The sequence below is a fragment of the Myxocyprinus asiaticus genome, chromosome 2 (genome assembly GCF_019703515.2).
Source record: "Myxocyprinus asiaticus isolate MX2 ecotype Aquarium Trade chromosome 2, UBuf_Myxa_2, whole genome shotgun sequence".
Classification (NCBI taxonomy): Eukaryota; Metazoa; Chordata; class Actinopteri; order Cypriniformes; family Catostomidae; genus Myxocyprinus; species Myxocyprinus asiaticus.
Window position 1 is genome coordinate 59,044,631 of NC_059345.1, and position 22,392 is coordinate 59,067,022.

The following is a 22,392-nucleotide window of genomic DNA, read 5'->3' on the forward strand; positions in this document are numbered from 1 at the left end:
GATTTTAATGTCAGGTTTAAATGAGGTCATAGAAAGATGAGACTATAGCTGAGTGCTTTCCTCATTCACTTTATTTACGAAAGGAAGTTTAAATTGGCATTTAAACATCCCTTGGAGTCCATTATGTATTGCTCAAGCTGAAAAGAGTTACTCGTGTCTATAGACCTTGGTGTGACCCTGCAGTTGATGTGTTAACAGGTGTGCTACCGTGTGGTGATGCAGTTGTGTGGTCTGTGGGGGATGCCCGTCATGGCTGTACGTGTCTTAATGGAGATGAAAAAGGCTGGAGTTCAACCCAACGCTATTACTTATGGATACTACAACAAGGTAGTGAACCCTTTGATGAACACTTACCACATTACTCTATACCACAGTGCAGTGCATTATCAAGACCTGTGAAGACCACAGTGAAGTATCCTCACATTCTGAAAAACAATGTGGTATCCAGGATTCCCAAGCTCCTAGAAAACCTGTAAAACCTGTGGGACAGCTCTTCATAAAGGACCTTCTCTGATAACCACAGGTTTGAGTTCCTACCACAGATGTAGAAATATATTCATTACACGGCTCTCTGGAATACTTGATTCTGATTGGTCAATCACACCATTCTGAGGTTGGATATTTTTGTATAATGACCACTAAACTGTATAATTGACCGCTGTCCCAATGGCAACCAGTATCCTACATTTTGCTAGTGTTATGTTCTGATCACCCCGTCTGGGTTTATTTTCCGATAATGGCCACATTATCACACAGCACATAATGTGCGTTCTAGCTAAGAACACGTTAGCTTTCCTGGATCAGATGACTTAATCGGGAATTATGTCGTACATTGTTCAGTGTCATGAAATGCTAAACCAATTATATTAGGATTCAGATCACTGCAACCAGAGGTGGAAGTCATCCAAATATGGGCAGAGGGAATTGTTCACTCTAATTACATGCAGTATGGCCACCAGGAGATGGCGCAGACTCTCCTGGAAATATAAGGGCTTTTCTTTTTTTTTTATAGTGTATTCCAGGCTTGGAAATTTCTTGGAAATTAGTAAAATCTGGGAATTTGACATTTCTACGGTAAATATAAATGTTTCTAGTTATACTCTGCTTTAAAATATTTGATCAGCTATATTTTATTTAAATTGCTTACAAGCCACAGTGATGTCCAATTTGTGAGCAAATTGTTCTTTTCGAGTCTGTTCTTCTCAGTGAATCACAGAACAGATTAAAATTAGTCTGGATGATTAATTAATGAATTGGTCTGAATTTGAATTATTTGTAAAAATCACTATCCATTAATTACAAATGACTGGAAAGGTTATGGAAATGTGTTTTGTCTAAAATAGTTGGAAGCCTGCGTATCATATATAGAGTAAAATTATTGTGTATAATACCTCAAAAATGAATATGAAACAATTATATCAGACCCATATCTGCATAATTAGAACTTCTGTCATAAAGTTCTTCAGTGCAGTTAAAAATTCTGCAGATTCTGTCTGGACTTGCAAATGTAACTATGTCAGTTTCTAATATTATATGATAATGTTTTTTGTTACACAATATTTGCTTTTATTACAAACGGTTTGTGCTCCATTCCGGGAATAATTTACTGAATAAGCTTGTGTAAACAGCTGTCAAACATTTTGTTTCATTTTGTTTCATTGTTTCACAATATATCGGTGCGATGATAATATTTATTTTTTCCCTGTTATTGGCATTTAATATAATCGGTCGATAACCGGCAAAAATCAAAATAATATTACTGCGCCGATAGTGGAATTACTGCCTATATTTTCACAGATCATTTGTTACGGTTTATTTGCTTGCGGCTTAGAATCTCTTGACTGCCTGTGGCTTCTCTCTTTCAGGCAGGGACTCAGGTAGTCTGTAGTGATAGTGCACGTGAGCACACACAGTGTATCTGTCAGTGATAGCCAAGCTCATGTCACTCTGTGAGGATTATTTCAACATCTCTGCACCTTGTTACGTTGTTTTGTGTCTGGTTTTAATTGGGAAAATCTGCTGTTATTAACAACATGCCATTTCGCATTTCTCATTCCCATATTCGATTAATGCAAACGCAACAAATCATAAATGTATGTTACTTGGGGGCAATCTTTTTGCCTATTACTTCATGAAACATAAACAGAATTTGAAAAATAGCACATCGTTACTTACAGCAAAGCATTATGTTTAAAACAAGCCCCAACACAAAGTAACACAGCACATAGATCTTGAAATAATTCTCACAGAGTGATATGAGATGGCTAAAAACACTAGTTTGAGAGTGAAAGGAATGTGCTTGTACATTACCTATTCCCATTCTGATTACCGTGTTCACATTTCATGTTCATATTTCATAAGTAATACAATTAAACTGTCACTGATGAGCACTCTAACAAGCGTCTGTGAATAAGACGTTCATGTGCGCAATGCACACGCTGCACACACTGCACACACAGTCTGGCTGCCGGTATAAATATTACACCATGTATACAAAGATTAGTGTTTGTATTGTGTATTTTGTTGTTTAATGTTTGTTAATGCTGTTAATGCATCACCTTATTTTGGTTTAATGCATTATTACAGCTGTTCATTATTCTCTCCCTTTTAGCGATTCATCAGGTTTACTATAAATACTCATGTAAATAGGCATTTATTTTATTGTCATTTATTTCTCATTTAAATCAGCATACATCTGTAATATAGGTACAGTTCTGGTTCATGTTACATCTGCCAAACCTTAAAAAGCAGCAATTAAGTGTTTTTTTTTTTTTTTTAAATGAGCAACTTTTAATGAATTAGCTAGCAGTTTTAGGCTAAAAAGATAAAAAATTAAACAATTATTGGTAATTGGTATCGACCCAGAAATTCCATATTGGTGCATTCCTAGTTTCATCGTTTTGAGCTGTCCATATAGCTTTTTCCCTGCTCAAGATCTCTCAGTCATTGGAGAGACTATTTTAAATTTGATTAAAAGGTTAAAAAGGTAGTCAAATTGAGGTGAAACACTCTGGTGCTTCATAACTAACAACCTATGATTTATTAATAGATAAATTAGTTGGACAAACTACAAAAGTGCAAAATAAACATTTTCATGATTTTTCATTTACTAGTGGGATTCTTCCACTCAAAAATTCAGCAGTTCTCATGTTTTTGGAAATGAGGTCACACAAATTAAAAAGCTTTTTAAACTTTCTTCTCACATAACTTTATATCAATATTTACAGGAATATTTCCCATCATAATAGTATTTGGTCCTTGTTGCTCCAATAAAGGAGAACATTAAAGGCTTTAATGTGTTGCCATGGAAGAAACAGGTTGTTATGTTGACCTGTGATTGGCTGTGTTTTGTCCAGGCTGTGCTGGAAAGTCCCTGGCCAAGCCGTAACCGCAGTGGACACTTCATGTGGACCAAAATGAGGAACCTGGTGCGAGGAGTGGTGCAGTTTAAACGGGCACTGCGTGGGACAGCTCTTCATAAAGGACCTTCTCTGATAACCACAGGTTCAAGTTCCTACCACAGATGTAGAAATATATTTATTACACGGCTCTCTGGAATACTTGATTCTGATTGGTCAATCACACCATTCTGAGGTTGGATATTTTTGTATAATGACCGCTAAACTGTATAATTGACCGTTGTCCCAGTGGCAACCAATCTTCTACATTTTGCTAGTGTTATGTTCTGATCACCCTGTCTGGCTTTATTTTGCGATAATGGCCACATAATGTGCGTTCTGGCTAAGAACACGTTAGCTTTCCTGGATTAGATAACTTAATCTGAAATTATGTAGTACATTGTTCAGTGTCATGAAATGCTAAACCAATCATATTAGGATTCAGATCGCTGCAACCAGAGGTGGAAGTCATCCAAATATGGGCAGAGGGGATTGTTCACTCTAATTACATGCAGTATGGCCACCAGGAGATGGTGCAGACTCAATAATGAAGTACATGACACAGACTCAATGATGGCTCAAATGACAAAGAATAGAACTGAATGAGATCTCGTTACTCATGCCTGCATGCTTTGGAGAGAGAGCATAACTTTAATCATTGTTGTTTTTGCATGTGTAATTAGTTCTTATATACAATTATGTTTTATTTGATTGGAGAGGCTTTTGGACACTTGGAGTTGTTTTTGGACACTAGGATAAATTCTATTTGTAATGCTATAAATTTTGATTGCTTTGTCATATCAACACAAAATTTTACTCAGTTACAGGTGTCATGATTGGAAACAAAGCAAAGCTACCTTTTTCGGTGCTACTTTATTTACACCCTGAGATATATAATGTAAAATCAGAAAAATAAGAAAAAAAAGTTACATTTTGGCTCAAGTTTTTTTTTTTTTTTTTTTTGCTATTTCTTTTTTTCAGCAGTTTCATAGACTGAGGGTCTCATAATTTATCAATCTATATCATTAAAAAAATCTAATAAGTCAGAATTGTTCATACAAACTGCTATTTCCTCCCTCTTTTTTCTTTTCTCTACCTGTAAATGATTTTACTTTGGTTTAGGATTTAGAAAGAAATGTGAAATTAAATTGAAGCAGCATTTTCACTCTCATCTTGCTAAATTGTAAGAATAATATGCTCTGCTTCAAGCCAGCCAGAATTGTGAAAGTAACGAATTCAAATGAGTGTGAAACAGTCACTATGTCAATGTGTAGTTTACCTACAGTGAAGGAGCAGACTAAAGTGCACCAGTAGACATGGACCGGTGCCAGTCCATGGCCAATATTTTGACAAATGCTGGCATTGGTATTGAAAGGACCAACATTGCTTGGTCACTAACATGGAATACTAGTGTGCTGGTGAATGCTGACTGAGACTGAACATTCTGCTTAACATCTCCTTTTGTTTTCCACGGAAGAAAGTCACATGGGTTTGGAACAACATGTGGGGGAGTAAATAATGACAGAACTTCCTTTACTCCGTGGAACACAAAAGTAGAAGTTATAAGGATCTCTTGAAGGTTATAGATGTTGATGAAATTAATTTTAGGACTCTAGATTTGTACTACAAGTCAAGACTTAAGACATCAAATTTACAGTGAAGTTACTAATATTTAGTTTGATCTTCTGTTCTAAAATGAGTATGTGTCTGTGTGTGTGTGTGTGTGTTTCAACAGAGGTATTAGCTGGCACAGTTGCTGGTGGTGATGGAGACCGACTGAGTCACTGCAGTGCAGACAGCTCAAATGAGACTAATGTGGAGGAACCCACTCTCTTTTCCCAAAGCCTTATAGTCGAGAACGCTACTGACAGTCACTTTAGTACAGGTACTGGAGCCCTGTATGTCTGAGGTCCTTAAACACGTCAGTAATAATTAGCAGAACTTCTATTAAAATTGATGTGCTTACATACAGTGGAGACCTAAAGTCTGAGACCACTAGTGAAAATGCTTCTATTTAGCATTTTTCTAACACTACACAACTTGTAGTCACCGCCCTGTGCACACCTAATTTCTCACTGTCTTTTGTTTTTGGTCGAGGTGGTGCGCACACTACACGACTGGGTGTATCAGCTATAGGGGTTGGGTACCGGTATGACTTTCGGTTCAGTTAACGGTTCATGTACGTGCAATTTTTTGCAGATACGGACCGAAAACTGTAATAAAATACTCTGACAGTGTTTCCTGCTGAAAAAAATTATTGGTTTAGATTTTACATGCCAGATTTTGGACTCCACTATAAATATTTAACTAAGCATGTTTTGTGTCTCTTAAGGCGGTCAGTCTGATCAGGGTTATGGATCAAAGGATGAGCTTCCACAGGACCTAACAGATGCACCTATAACCTCTGCTTCCCTGTCCAGCGTCCACACCAGCAGCAGCAAAGCCAGCAAGATCAAACAGAATGGTACTGGAATCCATTATTGTATTTTACTTTTAATGTGTGTTGTATTTATGTTCAATTATTTGACTAACCTTAAATGACAGTTTCATTTATATTTAATCTATATATACTATAGTTGTGTAGTTTTTAAATATGGTTGATTCTGCATTATGCACTGCTGTCAGTAGTCTATGATAATTTCTCTGAGATTGGAATAATTTCTCTCTATTTATCTCTTTCTAAGGGGATGATATTGCTAGTTCTGTGGACAGTGTTGTAGCTGTGACTGAGCCATTCAGTCCTGCTGAGATAGCGCCTCCTGGTGCCAACATTGTTAAACTGTCCACTGGGAACTTGGACTGCAGTGCAGGCAGCGAAACCGGTCAGTCACTGGAAATGTGCACTATTAACTTGTTTTACAGTGAACAATATTGTTATTGTCTGACTAAAAAAAGGGAAGATTTTTGTCTGTACGAATAAAGATAGTTGACAGTCCAGAAAGACTCTGTTGAATTCACTGGGTATTGGTATATGTTCTCTCACAACATAGCATATTACCAATTATTAATGTTGTGTTTCATCCGAAGTCGGATGTGGAATATTCCTACTTCCATCCATACAATGCTCTTTTGTCCGATGCGCTGAAGATAACATATAAAGAAACAAAATGGCAGTGCTAACATTTGTTTTGCAGGTGCGGAGTCGTCAACAGAACAATTGCTGTGTTTTAAACACCTGCCTTTGTAAAAGATTGCTAAACAGATTTGATTGTAATATACTGTCATCTAAAAACTTTGGTTCATTAATACATTTTATTTTTCTTATAGTGTTAGTTTACCATAACTGTTTAACTTCAAGTACTTCTTAAAGGAATAGTTCACCCAAAAATGAAAATTCTTTCATCATTTACTCGCCCTCAGGCTATCCCAGATGTGTATGACTTTCTTTCTTTCTTCTGAACACAAATTAAGGTTTTTAGAAGAATACCTCAGCTCTGTAGGTCCTTACAATGCAAGTGATTGGTGGCCAGAACTTTGAAGGTCCAGAAAGCACATAAAGGCTGCACAAATGTAATCCACACAACTCCAGTGGTTAAATCCATACATTCAGAAGTGGTATGATAGATGTGGGTAACAAACAGAACAATATTTATGTCCTTTTTTATTATAAAATCTCCACTTTCACATTCTTCTTGTGTTATTGGCGATTCACATTCTTTGTGCATATCGCCACCTACTGGGCATGGAGGAGAATTTATCATTAAAAAGGACTTAAATATTTATCTGTTTCTCATCCATACCTATCATATTGCTTCTGAATATATGGATTTAACCACTGGAGTCATTATATGCTTTTTGGAGCTTCAAAGTTCTGACCACCAATCACTTACATTATGAGGACCTACAGAGCTATGATATTTTTCTAAAAATCTGCGTTCAGCAGAAGAAAGTAAGTCATACACATCTGGGATGGCATGAGGGTGTGATGAGTTTTTATTTTTGGATGAACTATCCCATTATGTTTAAATATTTTTTAGTAACACTTTTATAAAAAAAATATATTTTTTCGAAATTGTGGATTTTGGCATGAGTTTCAAAGTCCAACTTCAATTACCATCTATTGCACTTTTCCAAGTCAGTGAATTTTAAAATAGGGATTTCAAGGCTTGAAAAAGTCAAGAACATTTCTGAAGTGAATATAATAATAATTATTATAATTTTTATTTTTATTTATTTTTTTAAGTTAAAATACACTCTAAAGATTTTATTGATTGGAAATTTCTCTTTATGAGTGCGGTCTTTGTAAATAATTAAAAAAATATATTTCAAGTAATCCAAGCAGCTGGAAAAATCATGGAAAGTCACGGAACTTGTGGTGGAAATGGGGTGGAAACCCTGCAAGTAGAAAGTTCTGACTTTCCACGTTGAATGGAACATAACATAAGTCATATCATATTGTTGTTTAAGGGCTATCATCATGAAATCAGCAACCTTTCTCTCTCAATCTCTCTTATATCTCCAGCAGGTGATAGCACAGGCAAGCTCTTCATGCCCCGCAAAAAGAGTGAAGATATAGTCCTGCCTGTGGAGAACGATTCCACCAACTCAGATTCAGTCTCGAAGACTGCACAACAGCAGAGAGTGAAAGCGTTTGCGGAGCGCAGCTGCAGTTTCAGCGTGGAGAGCAAAGCCGGCATGCTACAAAAGAAGGGCAGTCTGGAAATCAGCGTAGATCATATGGGTGCTGACGTAAAAATCCTCGCTGCCGCGTTCCCTGGCAGCCTCACCCCTCCACCTTCTGCAACCGTCCCTCCCTTTAAGGAGTTTAAGGCAGAGCCTATGTTAAGCCCTGCCCCCAAGGAGGAGGAACATGAAGATCAAGAAACATGTTCTGAGGTACATGTAAAAGAACAAAGAAAAGATGAAGATTCGGTGGAGGTGACAACACCCCCAGGGAGTGAAGGAGATGGGCGGAGCATAAGCATTGGCAGCTCCTCCTCTAAAGCGGTGGAGAGGGAGGATGTTGAGGTGGGGGCGGATCCTCTCTCGCTCTTTGCTTCGGAAACTGAGGATGCAGTCTCCATTCAAAGCCAGGAGTCCACGCGCCCATTTCCAGCTGTGGTATCAAGGAATCTTGCCGATGAAATCGAGATGTACATGAGCTTAAAGAGTCCACTAGGTGCGAAATCCCCCAGCATGGAGTTGCAACAGGGGGCAAACCGTGAACCGGGTGACTGCCTGGACTCGCCAGCAGTTAAGCAGCCTTTGGAAAGGAGATCGAGCCTTCCAGCTGGCCCAGTCAAAGGGCCTAGTTCAACGGAGACTCCAAAACGAAGCCCTGCTGTCACACGCTCTAAGACTTTCACTGTCAAGTCACCCAAGACCCCAGGCTCTGCCGGTCAAAGGTCATCATCGCTGACCGCACTTGTGAAGTCGTCACAGAGCAGCTCATTGGGATCTGTCATCAATTCCATATCAGGAATTAAGATGGACTCGCTGCTGTCGGGCCCTAAAGTGGACATGCTGAAGTCAGGCATGAAGCAGGCAGCCAATGTAGCTAGTAAGATGTGGGATGCAGTGGCCTCAGCGTATTCCTACTCTGATGATGAGGTGAGTGAAAGACTGATAGGTTTTCATGGGAAATTTTTGATCAGAGATCATGATGCAGACAAACCGCACAGGTGCCGTAGGCCACTCCAGGCTTATGTAAGGATATACTATCAGGCGAAGCACAAGGTTTACAATAGCACAAGATTTTCATTAGAAATCCTTTATTTACTGTTAATTTTCACGTTGAGAAATAAATGTTGCTTTCAGAGACTTTATTTGGATGAAAATTCATTGCATTTTGAACTGTTCTGAGACCAGTGCAGACATACAGCACACTGGAGGTTGTCATTCACTAAATAGGGAGCAAGGGTGCATCCTATAGCTTTCCTATGAAGCTAAGTGCATTCAATCCAAACTTCCTGTCAGAAGTTCAGTTTCATACTGCAAATGATGTTTGAACCACTCAGTGTGGTTGGCAGACATGAGACAATGGGAATCAGTACATAGATTCAGAATTTATAATGTATAATTTTATTTTAATATGGTTGGCAATAATTGGACGATGCTGGCCCTTACTTGTATCAGAATTAATTATGCTAATGTCTGATTTGTAAAATGCTTATGCACTGGCTATCACTTGTTTGTTTGACAGTGCAAAAAGAGAACATTGAGATTTTGTTGCCAAAGTAAATATAAATAAAAAATTGTTACATAAAAGTAAAATCAAGTCAAATCATTTTTATTTGTACCATTTTTTTATATGTGCTTTTCCCAATGCACATTGTTCCAAAGCAGCTTTACAGAAAATCAGCTTTAATGTCTGTATTGTCTTAAAAAATTGTATTTAAAAAAATCGGACTTTCTATGCCCTGGTGTTATTTAAAATTTCACAACTTAGTCCCGCCCACATATGTTGCCATACATTTTATCAGTATATTAACAGTATATTAATTTGTTTTTTTTTAAACCTCACAAACTACTTTTTGTTTAGTGTTTTGCTAGAACAGTGTGCCTGTGCCATCTTTCTTTAAACTAAATGCCACTTGGTTTGACATTTTGTTTTAGATGTTTGACATTTGATGTCTAATCCAAGACGTTCATACAAAGTGTTGCAAAAGTGTACAGACTTTGTGGGGCAACTGTACAATTCTATTGATGTGCAGTCAAAGCTGTGAGGATATCTGCAATTTTGCAATGGCTTTGAATGTGACTCATCCAACTGGATTTCAGTGCTGGATTGATTTATAAGCATATAAGAAATATAAGTACCTTTTATAGTGTTCTAACTTTATTGAAGTTAGGGTAACCATCCGTCCCGATAAAACTGAGATAGTCCCGATTTTACAACCCGACGGAGTTACAGTCAAGATGCCTTTTGTCCTGATAATTATTCTTAACTATAGTTTGATTGCTTTAAATAATTGTTTTAAATTGACATGGCTGCGCTTTTCTATCATGAGGAAACAGCAGAGAGTAACGAAACAGTTGCTTTATCATGCAATTTGATTTCAGTGGTGTAATTTTCTGAGGGCAGCTCCCGGCACTAAACTTCTCTCACCTCCACCCCCTCCCACCACTGCTGCTATCTAAGGGGGAAAAAAGTCTCCTCACCTGCTAGAAGCCAATATCGAGGAGGATTGGGTGTTATATTAATAGTGCCGCACATTAGAGGTGAAGTTAATCAAATTGCACAATAAAAATTTGAACACTTTTGTCCCTCGTTACAGAATCCATACACCTTTGAATGAGCCAAGTGACATCAATTACATTTTCACAGTTTTTGTAACTGTTGCATGCATCAGGTCTTAATTCTTTAATTTTGTAGTTGATTATTTGTTATTATATTTATTCTAGCCAACATATGTATTCAGTATGAAGGTTTAGATAATTATTTTTCACTGGGGGTAGATGGGGTCTCCCGGGTCCCCGTTTTTTTTGTCATTGTCATCTGGTCACCCTAATTGACTTATTGAAGACAACTATGAAAAATAACTGGCATGCCTGACTGTTTAATATGCAATCAATTCATGTTCTGCTTATGCCAGTCTTGACTATATTTTGAATATATGTGTGATTCAGGATGAGAACTCCCTGCCCAGGGACGGTTTCCCAGCCAGGCTGGAAGAACAGTTGCTGTCTGCCGAGGGAACAACAGACACCCCCAGAGGTCTGATGCCCAGCCTGGCATCAAACGGGCTCACGTGCAGCAACACCAGCCTGGGCAGCAGCAGCGGTAGCAGTGATACCGGCCGTGGTCAGCTGCCAACACGTAAGCGTACAAAGCTAAAACGCAGTAACAACGCTAGCACTGAAACTGAGAAAAAGGCTTCAAAAGTTTTGATTGTCCAGCCAAATATGGATTATGCAAAAGCCTTACTCTGTTTTCAATTAAACTAAGCATGGTTGAGTCAAACCCATCTATCATAGGACAGATCATAGACTAAGAATCCTGATTTCGTAATAACTCCATTTTGACAAACACATCATAAATGACATTGCATCTGATGTCTTAGCATCAATAAGATTTAAAAAAAAAAAAAAAAATTCTAGAAACAAAATGTACTTTTAAGACAATGTGATGTCATTGCTATGTTAACAGTCTGTACACTCTGTTCCTTTATTGAAAAACAGTCTCTCTCTCTCTCTCTCTCTCTCTCTCTCTCTCTCTCTATATATATATCTCTCTATCTCTCTCTGTCTCGCCACAGCTTTGACTCCTGGCCGGTCTATGAGAAGCGCAGACTCGGAAAGGTCTGAACACAGTTCCTCTCATCACGCCAGCACCTCCAGCATTTACCAGAATTGTGCTTTAGAGGTGAGAACAGCGCCTCCTGCTGATACCAGAATATCACCGCAGAATTAAGTTGCTCCTAGTTAAAGGGATATTCTCTCATCATTTACTCACCCTCATGCCATCCCTGATGTGTATGACTTTCTTTCTTTTGTTGAACAAAAACAAAGATTTTTAGAAGAATATTTCAGCCCTGTCAGTCCTTTCAATGCAAGTGAATGGTGGCCAGAACTTTGAAGCTCCAAAAATAACATAAAGGCAGCATAAAAGTAATCCACACGACTACAGTGGTTAAATGATTTTTACAATCACTTTGGGTGAGAAACAGATCAATATTTCAATCCTTTTTCTAATATAATTCTCCATTTTCACTTCAGAATCAGAATGAGTTTTATTGCCAAGTGTTCTCACGTACAGAATGTGAAAGTGAAAGTGGAGATTTGTAGGCTGTTTCTCAGCCACACCTATTAGATTTAACCACTTGAGTCATATGGATTACTTTTAGCCCTTTCGCACATGCAGCAGCATTATCGCTTCGTGTCTCTTTTCCTTGTACTGTATGTCGCTAGTGAGCGCTCCTGTTACTGTCGCCCTAACGCTATTGGTGGAATGGGCGTCTGGCCATACCTTTTGAAAATCAGATCACAGATGAGACATATTGCTGAGAAAACGAATTATTCTAATTTAAAAATGTATTTGTTTTCTTGTTGCTAAAAATTAACTCTCTGCAGATGAGTCTTTTTATGTTAACTGCAATTTACTTTGACATTCGTTGAATACTAAAGCTAAAGCAACATTTCTCATTGCACTCACTGCCTGGTGCACCTTTTTCTAAACATTCTGGGTAAAATAACAGTTAAAGTACTGCTAGTATACAATCAAACATACATAAAAAGATAATTAAATCTTTTTTTTATATACTTTCCCTTATTATGTACATTAATGTTTTAGTATACAAGTATGCACGTGCCTTCCGTAACATCCACATTCAGACAATGGACACTTCTATCTTATAATAAACTACAGAGATCCCAATCCCAATCATTAGATGAAATGACAGACATTCACTGTTAATAATTGTAACTCAAACTTTGTTTGGAATACAAATTCCGTCCAAATAGTGCTTAAGTCTGCCATGTTTCTTTCAGAAAGTGAACGTTTTGCTCAGTTATGTGGTCTCTTCCTCAGGTCCTCATGTCGAGCTGCTCTCAGTGTCGATCATGTGAGGCTCTGGTGTATGACGAGGAGATCATGGCAGGCTGGACTGCAGATGACTCCAACCTCAACTCCACCTGTCCATTATGTCAAATCTCTTTCCTCCCTCTGCTCCATGTAGAGTTCCATGACCTGCGCACCACACCAGGGTAAGTTTCTAAAGATTTACAGTGCATTCAGGAAATATTCAAACCCCTTAATTTTTTTCCACATTTTATTACGTTGCAGCCTTAAGCAAAAATGCTTTAAATTATATAATAATGTGTATAAAAAATTATATAATAATAATAATTTTTTTTTTTTTCACATCAATCTACACTCCGTACCCTATAATGACAAAGCAAACTCCAGATTTTTGCTAACTTCACAAATTCATTTAAAAGTAAAAACTGAAATATCACATTGACATAAGTATTCAGACCCTTTGCTGTGACACTTGAAATTTAGCTCAGGTGCATCCTATTTCTCTGGATCATCTTTAAAATGTTTCTACACTTTGATTGGAGTCCACCTGTGGAAAATTACATTGATTGGACATGATTTGGAAAGGCACACACCTGTCTATATAAGGTCTCACAGCTGAAAATGCATATCAGAGCAAAAACCAAGCCATGAGGTTAAAGGAACTGCTTGCAGAGCTCAGAGACAGGATTGTGTCAAGGCACAGATCTGGGGAAGGCTACAAAAACATTTCGGCTGCACTGAAGGTTCCCAAGAGCACAGTGGCCTCCATAATTCTTAAATGGAAGAAGTTTGAAATACCACGACTCTTCCTAGAGCTGGCCGCCCGGCCAAACTGAGCAGTCGGGGGAGAAGGGTCTTGGTAAGAGAGGTGACCAAGAACCCATTGGTCACTCTGGTTGAGCTCCAGAGATCATTTGTGGAGATGGGAGAAACTTGCAGAAGGACAACCATCACTGCAAAACTCCACCGATTTGGGCTTTATGGCAGAGTGGCCAGACGGAAGCCTCTCCTCAGTGCGACACATAAAAGAGCACCTAAAGGACTCAGACTGTGAGAAACAAGATTCTCTGGTCTGATGAAATGAAGATCGAACTGTTTGGCCTCAATTCCAAGCGTCATGTCTGGAGGAAACCAGGCACCGCTCATCACCTGCGCAATACCATCCCAACGGTAAAGCATGTTGGTGGGAGCATCATGCTGGGGGGTATTTTTCAGCAGCAGGGACTGGGGGACTGGTTAGGGTTGAAGGAAAGCTGAACGCAGCAAAATACAGAGATATCCTTAATGAAAACCTGGTCCAGAGATCTCAGGACCTCAGACTGGGCCGAAGGTTCACCATCCAACAGGACAGTGACCCAAAGCACACAGCCAAGACAAAACAAGTGTGGCTTAGGGACAACTCTGTGAATGTCTTTGAGTAGTCCAGCCAGAGCCCGGACTTATCGAACATCTCTGGAGAGACCTGAAAATGGCTGTCCACCAACAGTCCCAAACCTGGCAGAGCTTGAGAGGATCCGCAGAGAAGAATGGCAGAAAATCCCCAAATCCAGCAGTGCAAAGCTTGTCGCATCATACTCAAAAAGACTTGAGGCTGTAATTGCTGCCAAAGGTGCTTCAACTAAGTACTGAGTTAAGGGTCTGAATACTTACAGTTGTGCTCAAAAGTTTGCATACCCTTGGAGAATTGGTAATATATGTACCATTTTTAAAGAAAACATGAGCAGGCAAAACACATTTCTTTTATTTCTAATGGGATTCATATTCAACTGTAGGTTATAACAGAATGGCACAATCATAAAACAAAACATGGTAACAAAGAAAAAAATGAAATGACCCCTGTTCAAAAGTCTGCATACCCTTAGTTCTTAATACTGTGTATTGCCCCCTTTACCATCAATGACAGTGTGCAGTCTTTTGTAATAGTTGTCTATGGGGAAAATGGATGCCATGCAAGGAGCAGACGTGTGAGCGACGAGCTCTACGCACTTTGCTGAATTTTCGATTATTCTCGTGTTATAATCTGGTGAAATTTGTTACACCCAGTTACACATTTGTCCTTTGTTGCAAAACATGGCAAAGAAGTCAAAATCCTCGGGCTCTGGAGATATTAAAAGACACTTACTTGTTCAGGATGAAAGCCCCGAGAGGCCTACAGACCGGGGACTCGATTTGGATGGCGCGGCGAGAGAGGAGATCCAGCGTCAGTTGTCCAACATGTCGATGATGTTGACGAAGATTCTTGCTGACTTGGAGGATCTCGCTGTAATACGTCGATCGATCACGGCGATGGAAATAAAATTCTCTGAGTTAGGTACAAGAGTGTCTGATGTTGAAAAACAAATCGATTTTCTGGAATCTTCGGAGAGGGAATTATCCGCTAATCCGCCCGCGACCAAAGTTGATTTGGAACATCTTCTTGAAAAGCTCGAAGATCTTGAGAATAGAAACCGCAGGAATAACGTTCGAATTGTTGGAATTCCTGAGCATGAAGAGGGCAGAGATATGGTGAAATTCCTGGACAAGCTTTTCACGAGTCTGCTCGATATAACAGGCCACAAGCTGGAAATCGAGCGAGCTCACAGAGTCCCAGCTCACAGATCTGCTGAGGGAGACAGGCCCCGATCGATTCTGGCCAGATTTCTGAGATCATCCGATAAAGATCTTGTGTTGCGCCAGGCAAGGAGCAAAGGTAAGCTTTCTTGGAAGAACCATAATGTTTTCTTTTTCCCAGACTTTGCGAGTTCGACAAGAGAGAAACACGATCGGTTCAAGGAATGTAAGAAACTCTTACATCAGAAAAAGATCTCGTTTGCTCTGACGTTTCCTGCCAAACTGAGAATAGAAACGAAAAACGGTCGCAAAGTATTCACATGTCCAAATCTGGCAATGTCTTTTATAGAATCAATGACCGTTGGATGTTTCTCATGTGAGTGGGCCTGACTCGCTGTACCTAACTCTTGAGGAAGCTGGGTGAAATTTTGGGTTTTTGGTGTTGGCTCCACTGTGCGGCTGGAGCTTGTTTTGTGAATAACACTTTTCCTTAAACTTTTGCATTGAAGTTCCCGGCCAGTTTGAGAGTGGACACTACGGATGACCGCAAAATATTTACATGCTCACTCAAAGGATGTCTTTTATAAAGCTGACAGATTATGTAAGTCATGGTATATACTTTTATGCAGCCTCCGAGTGAATTGACTCGACCATCCGGGGATCCGGGATGCCGGTTTTGTTTCTTTTTGTATTGGGTCCGCCTAGCGGCTGGAGCATGTTCTGTTGAATAACATTCCTTTGGAACAGCTGTGGATTAATCTGTTCGTTCTTCGTGCTTATTCCTCCTGCTGGCTGGAGTTTGTTTTGAATTTTTTTTTTTTTTATGGGACATTTGAATGATTACGTCATTCGCTGAACTCATAACAGCCGGCTCACTGAACATTCATTTGTCTGTCCGAGGTATCTGAACGGATTTATATCAGCTGGAATTTGTTTTGTGGAAGATCACACCTTTGAGACAGTTCTGTGAATGAATCTACACATTTTTTGTGTTCATTCTTCCTATTAACTGGGTTTATTTCACAAAGTATTTTCTGTTATGTAATTTTGCCTCACAAATTTGTGAGACAAAATTGAGCAATCCGATGGCAAAGTTGTCGTGGGGACTCGTGGGCGTTCATGGACCTTTTGAGTTTAGAGGGATTTTCGCCGGTTGGCGCTTTCGTGCGCGGGGTTTATGCGCACGTTTTTCTTTTTTCTATTTGTTTTGTTCCAGGGGATGTTCGGGGGTTGATTGTTTTTCACACACAATTTTTTATTTTTATTATATCAATATGTCAAATGTTAATATGAATAAGTTGTCTCTCTCCACATGGAATGTGAATGGGTTGGGGCACCCCATAAAAAGAAGGAAGGTTATTACTTTTCTTAAACATAAGAAATATGATATAGTGTTTCTTCAAGAAACACATCTCTCCCCGCAGGAAGCTGAAAAATTTGGGAAGATATGGGGTGGACATGTTTTCTTTAGTGTTGGCTCAAGTAAGAGCAAGGGAGTCATTATATTGATAAATAAACATTTACAATTCAAATTTCTCAAACAGATTAAAGATAAATTAGGAAGAGTAATTATTGTTTTAGCTGAAATTCAAGGGCAAAGTCTGATTTTGTCTAATATTTACGCACCTAACGTTGATGATCAAGGCTTTTTTATAGATCTTGAAGGGATGTTGCAAACCGCTGGCACCCCTCATGATACAATATTGGGAGGAGACTTTAATCTTTTGATGGATTCAGTCCTTGATCATAGTGAAGCTAAAGTGTGTAAACCCCCTAGAGCAACACTGACGCTTCATAGGATGTGTAAAAATCTTGGTCTTTCGGATATTTGGAGACTTTTGAACCCATCCGGTAGGGACTCTACATTTTTTTCATCAGTCCATAAGATTCATTCTAGAATAGATTTTTTTTTGATATCCAAATCCCTCATTTCATCTGTTGTTGATTGCTCAATTGGAAACATTTTAGTCTCAGATCACGCCCTGGTGAGTTTAGAGGTGATGCCACATATAGAGAAAAAGAAATCGTATAGTTGGCGCCTTAATGTATCCCTTTTACAAAATCCTGATTTCCAACAAATGTTAAAGACTGAAATCAATGTTTATATGGAGACCAACTGGTCCTCAGTATCCTCTGTGGGCGTGGCTTGGGAGGCACTTAAGACGGTTCTTAGGGGCCGGATCACACAGTATGCCTCATTCATCAAAAAATCCAAAGCACGAGAACTTGTGGAGTTGGAAGGAAATATTAAAAGTGCCGAGGCAGAGCTGAAGCGCCGTATGTCAGCTGATGGCCTCAGAGAATTGACCCGATTGAAATATAGATATAATACTATTTTGTCGCGGAAAGTGGAGTTTTGGTTATTCAGGGCAAGACAGTCATACTTTGAGTCGGGTGACAAAGCAGGGAAGCTTTTGGCTAGACATATAAAGCAGAGAATCTTTTTCAATCATTCCCTCAGTGAAATCTGCTGGTGGTGAAATATTTACCTCAGCCATTGATATTAATAATGCTTTTAAAGAATTCTATATTAATCTTTATAGTTCCACGCCTTCGCCTACTGATGAAGAGATTAGAAACTTTGTGGAACCATTTGATCTTCCTAAACTGACGACTGAGCAAAAAAACTCTCTTGATTCTGAGATAACCTTGGAGGAGCTTAACGAGGTAATTAAGTCCCTACCTATTGGCAAGGCTCCGGGGCCAGATGGTTTTGCCGCAGAATTTTTTAGATCCTATGCTACAGAACTGGCCCCACTTTTGTTAGAAGTTTATACTGAATCATTAAAGAAGGGAAAACTTCCTCCAACCATGACACAAGCCCGGATCAGTCTGATTCTTAAAAAGGACAAAGATCCAAGCGAGTGTAAAAGTTACCGTCCAATCTCCCTGATCCAACTAGATGTAAAAATATTGTCAAAAATTTTGGCTAACCGATTAAGTAAGGTTATGACATCTCTTATACATAGAGATCAGGTGGGATTTATTCGGGGCCATAGCTCTTCTGATAACATCAGGCGTCTCATCAATATCATGTGGTCAGTGGCGAATGAACAATCTCCGGTCGCTGCCATCTCACTTGACGCCGAAAAGGCGTTTGATATGGTAAAATGGGATTATCTTTTTAAGATTTTGGAAATGTATGGGTTCGGGAGTACATTTATTGGTTGGATTAAGTTACTTTATAAACACCCTGTAGCAGCGGTACAAACAAATAGATTAATTTCAGATTATTTTACTCTGGATAGGGGCACTCGACAGGGTTGCCCTCTTTCCCCGTTATTTTTCTGTCTTGCCCTGGAACCATTAGCAGCTGCAATAAGAAAGGAGGATGATTTTCCAGGGGTGACAGCGGGAGGTGCGGCGCATAAGCTTCTGCTTTACGCAGATGATATTTTATTATTTGTCTCTGAACCTACTAGATCTATGCCTTGCCTCCACAGAATTATTAATTCCTTTTCCAAGTTCTCAGGATACAAAGTCAATTGGTCTAAATCCGAAGCTTTGGCGCTGACAGCGTACTGCCCAGAAACGGCTTTCCAGCTGGGCGCCTTCCAGTGGCCCAAACAGGGCATTAAGTATTTGGGGATTTTATTCCCAGCAAATTTGTGTGATTTAGTTAGAGTTAATTTTGACCCTTTAATAAAAAGGTTTTCGAGCGATGTCAGCAGGTGGGCTTTATTACATTTATCGATGATTGGGAAGGTTAATGTTATTAAAATGAATTGTATTCCAAAATTCAACTACCTGCTTCAGTCTCTCCCTGTAGATGTCCCCCTCTCTTATTTCAAGCAATTTGATAGCATAGCGAAGTCCTTTATTTGGAATGGTAAGCGCCCCAGGTTAAATTTCAATAAGTTACATAGGCCAATTGACAGAGGAGGGCTAGGCCTACACAAGATTTTGTTTTATTATTATGCGTTCAGTCTTAGACATTTGGCTCATTGGTCGCTTCCACCTGAGAGGGCCCCTCCCTGGTTTTGTATTGAAAAGGAAGTTCTTGCCCCTATCTCGCCACTGCATAGCCTTTCGATTAAACTAGCCGGAGAGGTTAAGTCGCATCCCGTTATTTTGCATTTGCACTCGATGTGGACAAAAGTGTCCAGAGTGTTTAATTCTGATATTTATTTAAATGTTGCCTCGAGCATATGGCAGAACCCTAAACTATGTATTAATAAGTCCCCTTTTTGTTGGTCAGATTGGATTGTGAGGGGGGTTAATGCACTTGGTGACCTATATGAGGGTGGAGTATTGAGATCTTTTGAAAATTTGGTTCAACATTTTGGCATTCCCAGATCTCAGTATTTACAGCTTCGCCACCTTCTCTGCACTATTTTTGGGAGTGGCACGCACCCCCCTAAAGCGGCAGGTGCTTTGGGAGAGGTGATTGCTGCTTTTGGAAAAGGCCATGAAGCATCAGTGTATTACTCCCTACTAATTCAGAGTCTGGGGGATGGAGCCTTGACTTCTCTCAAGATAGTATGGGAAAAAGATTTGAATTTGGTATTGGAGGATGGAGTTTGGACTAAGATTCTTAAAAATGTCAAGTCTGTATCTAGAGATGCAAGGGTTCGCCTTATGCAATTTAAGATTTTACATAGATTTTATTGGACCCCCTCTAGATTATATAGGCTTGGTCTTAAAGACACACCCACTTGCTGGCGATGCCAGTCAGACGTTGGAGACACTACCCATGTCTTTTGGGGGTGTGTTAAGATCCAGGAGTTTTGGTTGAGGGTTCAGAGGTATTTGTGCGACGTTTTGAACACTCAGGTTTTGCTTTGTCCCAGACTCTGTATTTTGGGTGATGGAGCGTTCATGCATTTAGGGGACAATCATATAAAAAACTGGGTTATGACCAGTCTCATGATCAGCAGGCAAGTAATTTTAAGGGGTTGGAAGTCAAATGGAGCACCCTCTTTTTCGGAGTGGTGTGTGGAAATGGGGAGGGTAGCTGCATTTGAAGAGGCGGTAAGTAGAAGGCTGGGGTTGAGGGACTTATTTGCTAAAAAATGGGGCAAATATTTAGTTTTTTGGGGGGAATCTCGGGGAGGGGATGTGGAGAGTGTAGTTTAATCATGTATGTTTATTATTTTATTTGTGTATGTGTATATATATATATATTTTATTTTATGTAAGTGTATGTATGTGTATCTGTGTATGTATATGTATGTGTGTGTGTATATATGTGTATGTGTATATGTATGTATATGTGTATATATATATATATATATATATATGTAATAGTTGTCTATGAGGCAAACTATTAAGTAAAGGCTTCTTTCTGGCAACTCGACCATGCAGCTCATTTTTGTTCAAGTATCGTCGTATTGTGCTCCTTGAAACAACCACACTGTCTTTTTCCAGAGCAGCCTGTATTTCTCCGAACAATTCTTCTGGCAGTTGTGGCTGAAATCGTTCTTGGACTAACTGACCTTGGCTTGGTATCAAGAGATCCCCAAATTTTCCACTTCTTAATAAGTGATTGAACAGAACTGACTGCCATTTTCAAGGCTTTGGTTATATTTTTATATCCTTTTCCATCTTTATAAAGTTCCATTACCTTGTTACGCAGGTCTTTTGACAGTTCTTTTCTGCTCCCCATGGCTCAGTATCTAGCCTGCTCAGTGCATCCACGTGAGAGCAAACAAACTCATTGACTTTTTATACACAGACACTAAATGCAATTTAAAAAACCACAGGGGTGGGAAATTAACCTTTAATTGCCATGTGTGTGTTACCTTGTGTGTCTGTAACAAGGCCAAACATTCAAGGGTATGTAAACTTTTGATCAGGGCCATTTGGGTGATTTCTGTTATCATTATGATTTAAAAAGGAGCCAAACAACTATGTGATGATAAATGGCTTCATATGATCACTATCCTTAAATAAAAGACAGGGTTTTTTTTTGCATGATCAGTCATATTTTCAAAATCAATGCCAAAATGTCACAATTTCTGCCAGGGTATGCAAACTTTTGAGCACAACTGTGTCAATGTGATATTTCGGTTTTTTATTTTTTATACATTTTCAAAGTTATCAAAAATCTGGTTTTTGCTTTGTCATTATGGGGTATGGAGTGTAGATTGATGTGGAAAAAAATAAATAATTTAAAGCATTTTAGCATAAGGCTGCAACATAACAAAATGTGAAAAAAATTAAGGGGTCTGAATACTTTCTGAATGCACTGTAGTATCAGAAAGCATGCACTCAGATCGTTTCATATACAGCAAACAATCAAGGCCAGCGCTAATCAGATTGTCTGGATCCTTTGTAATTTTCTTCGAAGTCAGGGTGCAGGGATTTTAACAGTTCACCAGGAAATAAAGTTGTGTTCACAAGTTCCCTGGCAAAAAACAAACAAAAAAAGTGTTGCTGAGGAAGATTTTTGGCAAGAATTTACCAAAGTTGCAATCATAGTATTAAATATTTGAAAGATATTCAAGACATTTATTTGAGACAGATAACATATAGATCAAATTAAGCACACCAGTATATTCTTTGTTCTCAAAGTTATCTCTGATTCCAGAATTACATTATATAAAACTGTGGCTGTAGTTTTAAATGTCGGTCAGACAGCTACTTCATTTTCTAGGTGGGTATTCTAGGTCAGAATAAACTGCAAAGTGGACCAGACTTGATGTCTATTGTCAAAAGGCTGGCTACACAAGGCTACTTAAAGGAATATTCCAGGTTTAATACAAGTTAAGCTCAATCAACAGCATTTGTGGCATAATATTGATTACCACAAAAATACATTTTAACTTGCCCCTCCTTTTCATTAAAAAAAAAAAAAAAAAAAAGCTAAAATCTGGGTGACAGTGAGGCACTTACAATGGAAGTGAATGGTGCCATTCTGTAAACGTTAAAATACTCACTGTTTCAAAAGTATAGCCACAAGACTTAAAGGAATAGTTCACCCAAAAATGAAAATTTGCTGATAATTTACTCACCCTCAGGCCAACCAAGATGTATCTGAGTTTC

General features: G+C 38.9%; 1 protein-coding gene across 5 annotated transcripts in view; it reads left to right on the forward strand.

Annotated features, from left to right (window-relative positions):
• Positions 1-22,392, forward strand: part of LOC127450404 (DENN domain-containing protein 4C-like) — a 124,491-nt gene that overhangs the window by 89,317 nt on the left and 12,782 nt on the right. For 3 of the 5 annotated variants that reach the window (XM_051714498.1, XM_051714508.1, XM_051714535.1), the window contains exons 18-26: positions 199-327; positions 3,357-3,504; positions 5,134-5,283; positions 5,731-5,862; positions 6,083-6,220; positions 7,861-8,948; positions 10,968-11,157; positions 11,597-11,703; positions 12,868-13,043. In XM_051714498.1, the coding sequence (XP_051570458.1) occupies positions 199-327; positions 3,357-3,504; positions 5,134-5,283; positions 5,731-5,862; positions 6,083-6,220; positions 7,861-8,948; positions 10,968-11,157; positions 11,597-11,703; positions 12,868-13,043 (2,258 nt within the window). The remainder of the gene's footprint in view (positions 1-198; positions 328-3,356; positions 3,505-5,133; positions 5,284-5,730; positions 5,863-6,082; positions 6,221-7,860; positions 8,949-10,967; positions 11,158-11,596; positions 11,704-12,867; positions 13,044-22,392) is intronic. The other 2 variants (XM_051714517.1, XM_051714526.1) reach the window with 1 other exon arrangement.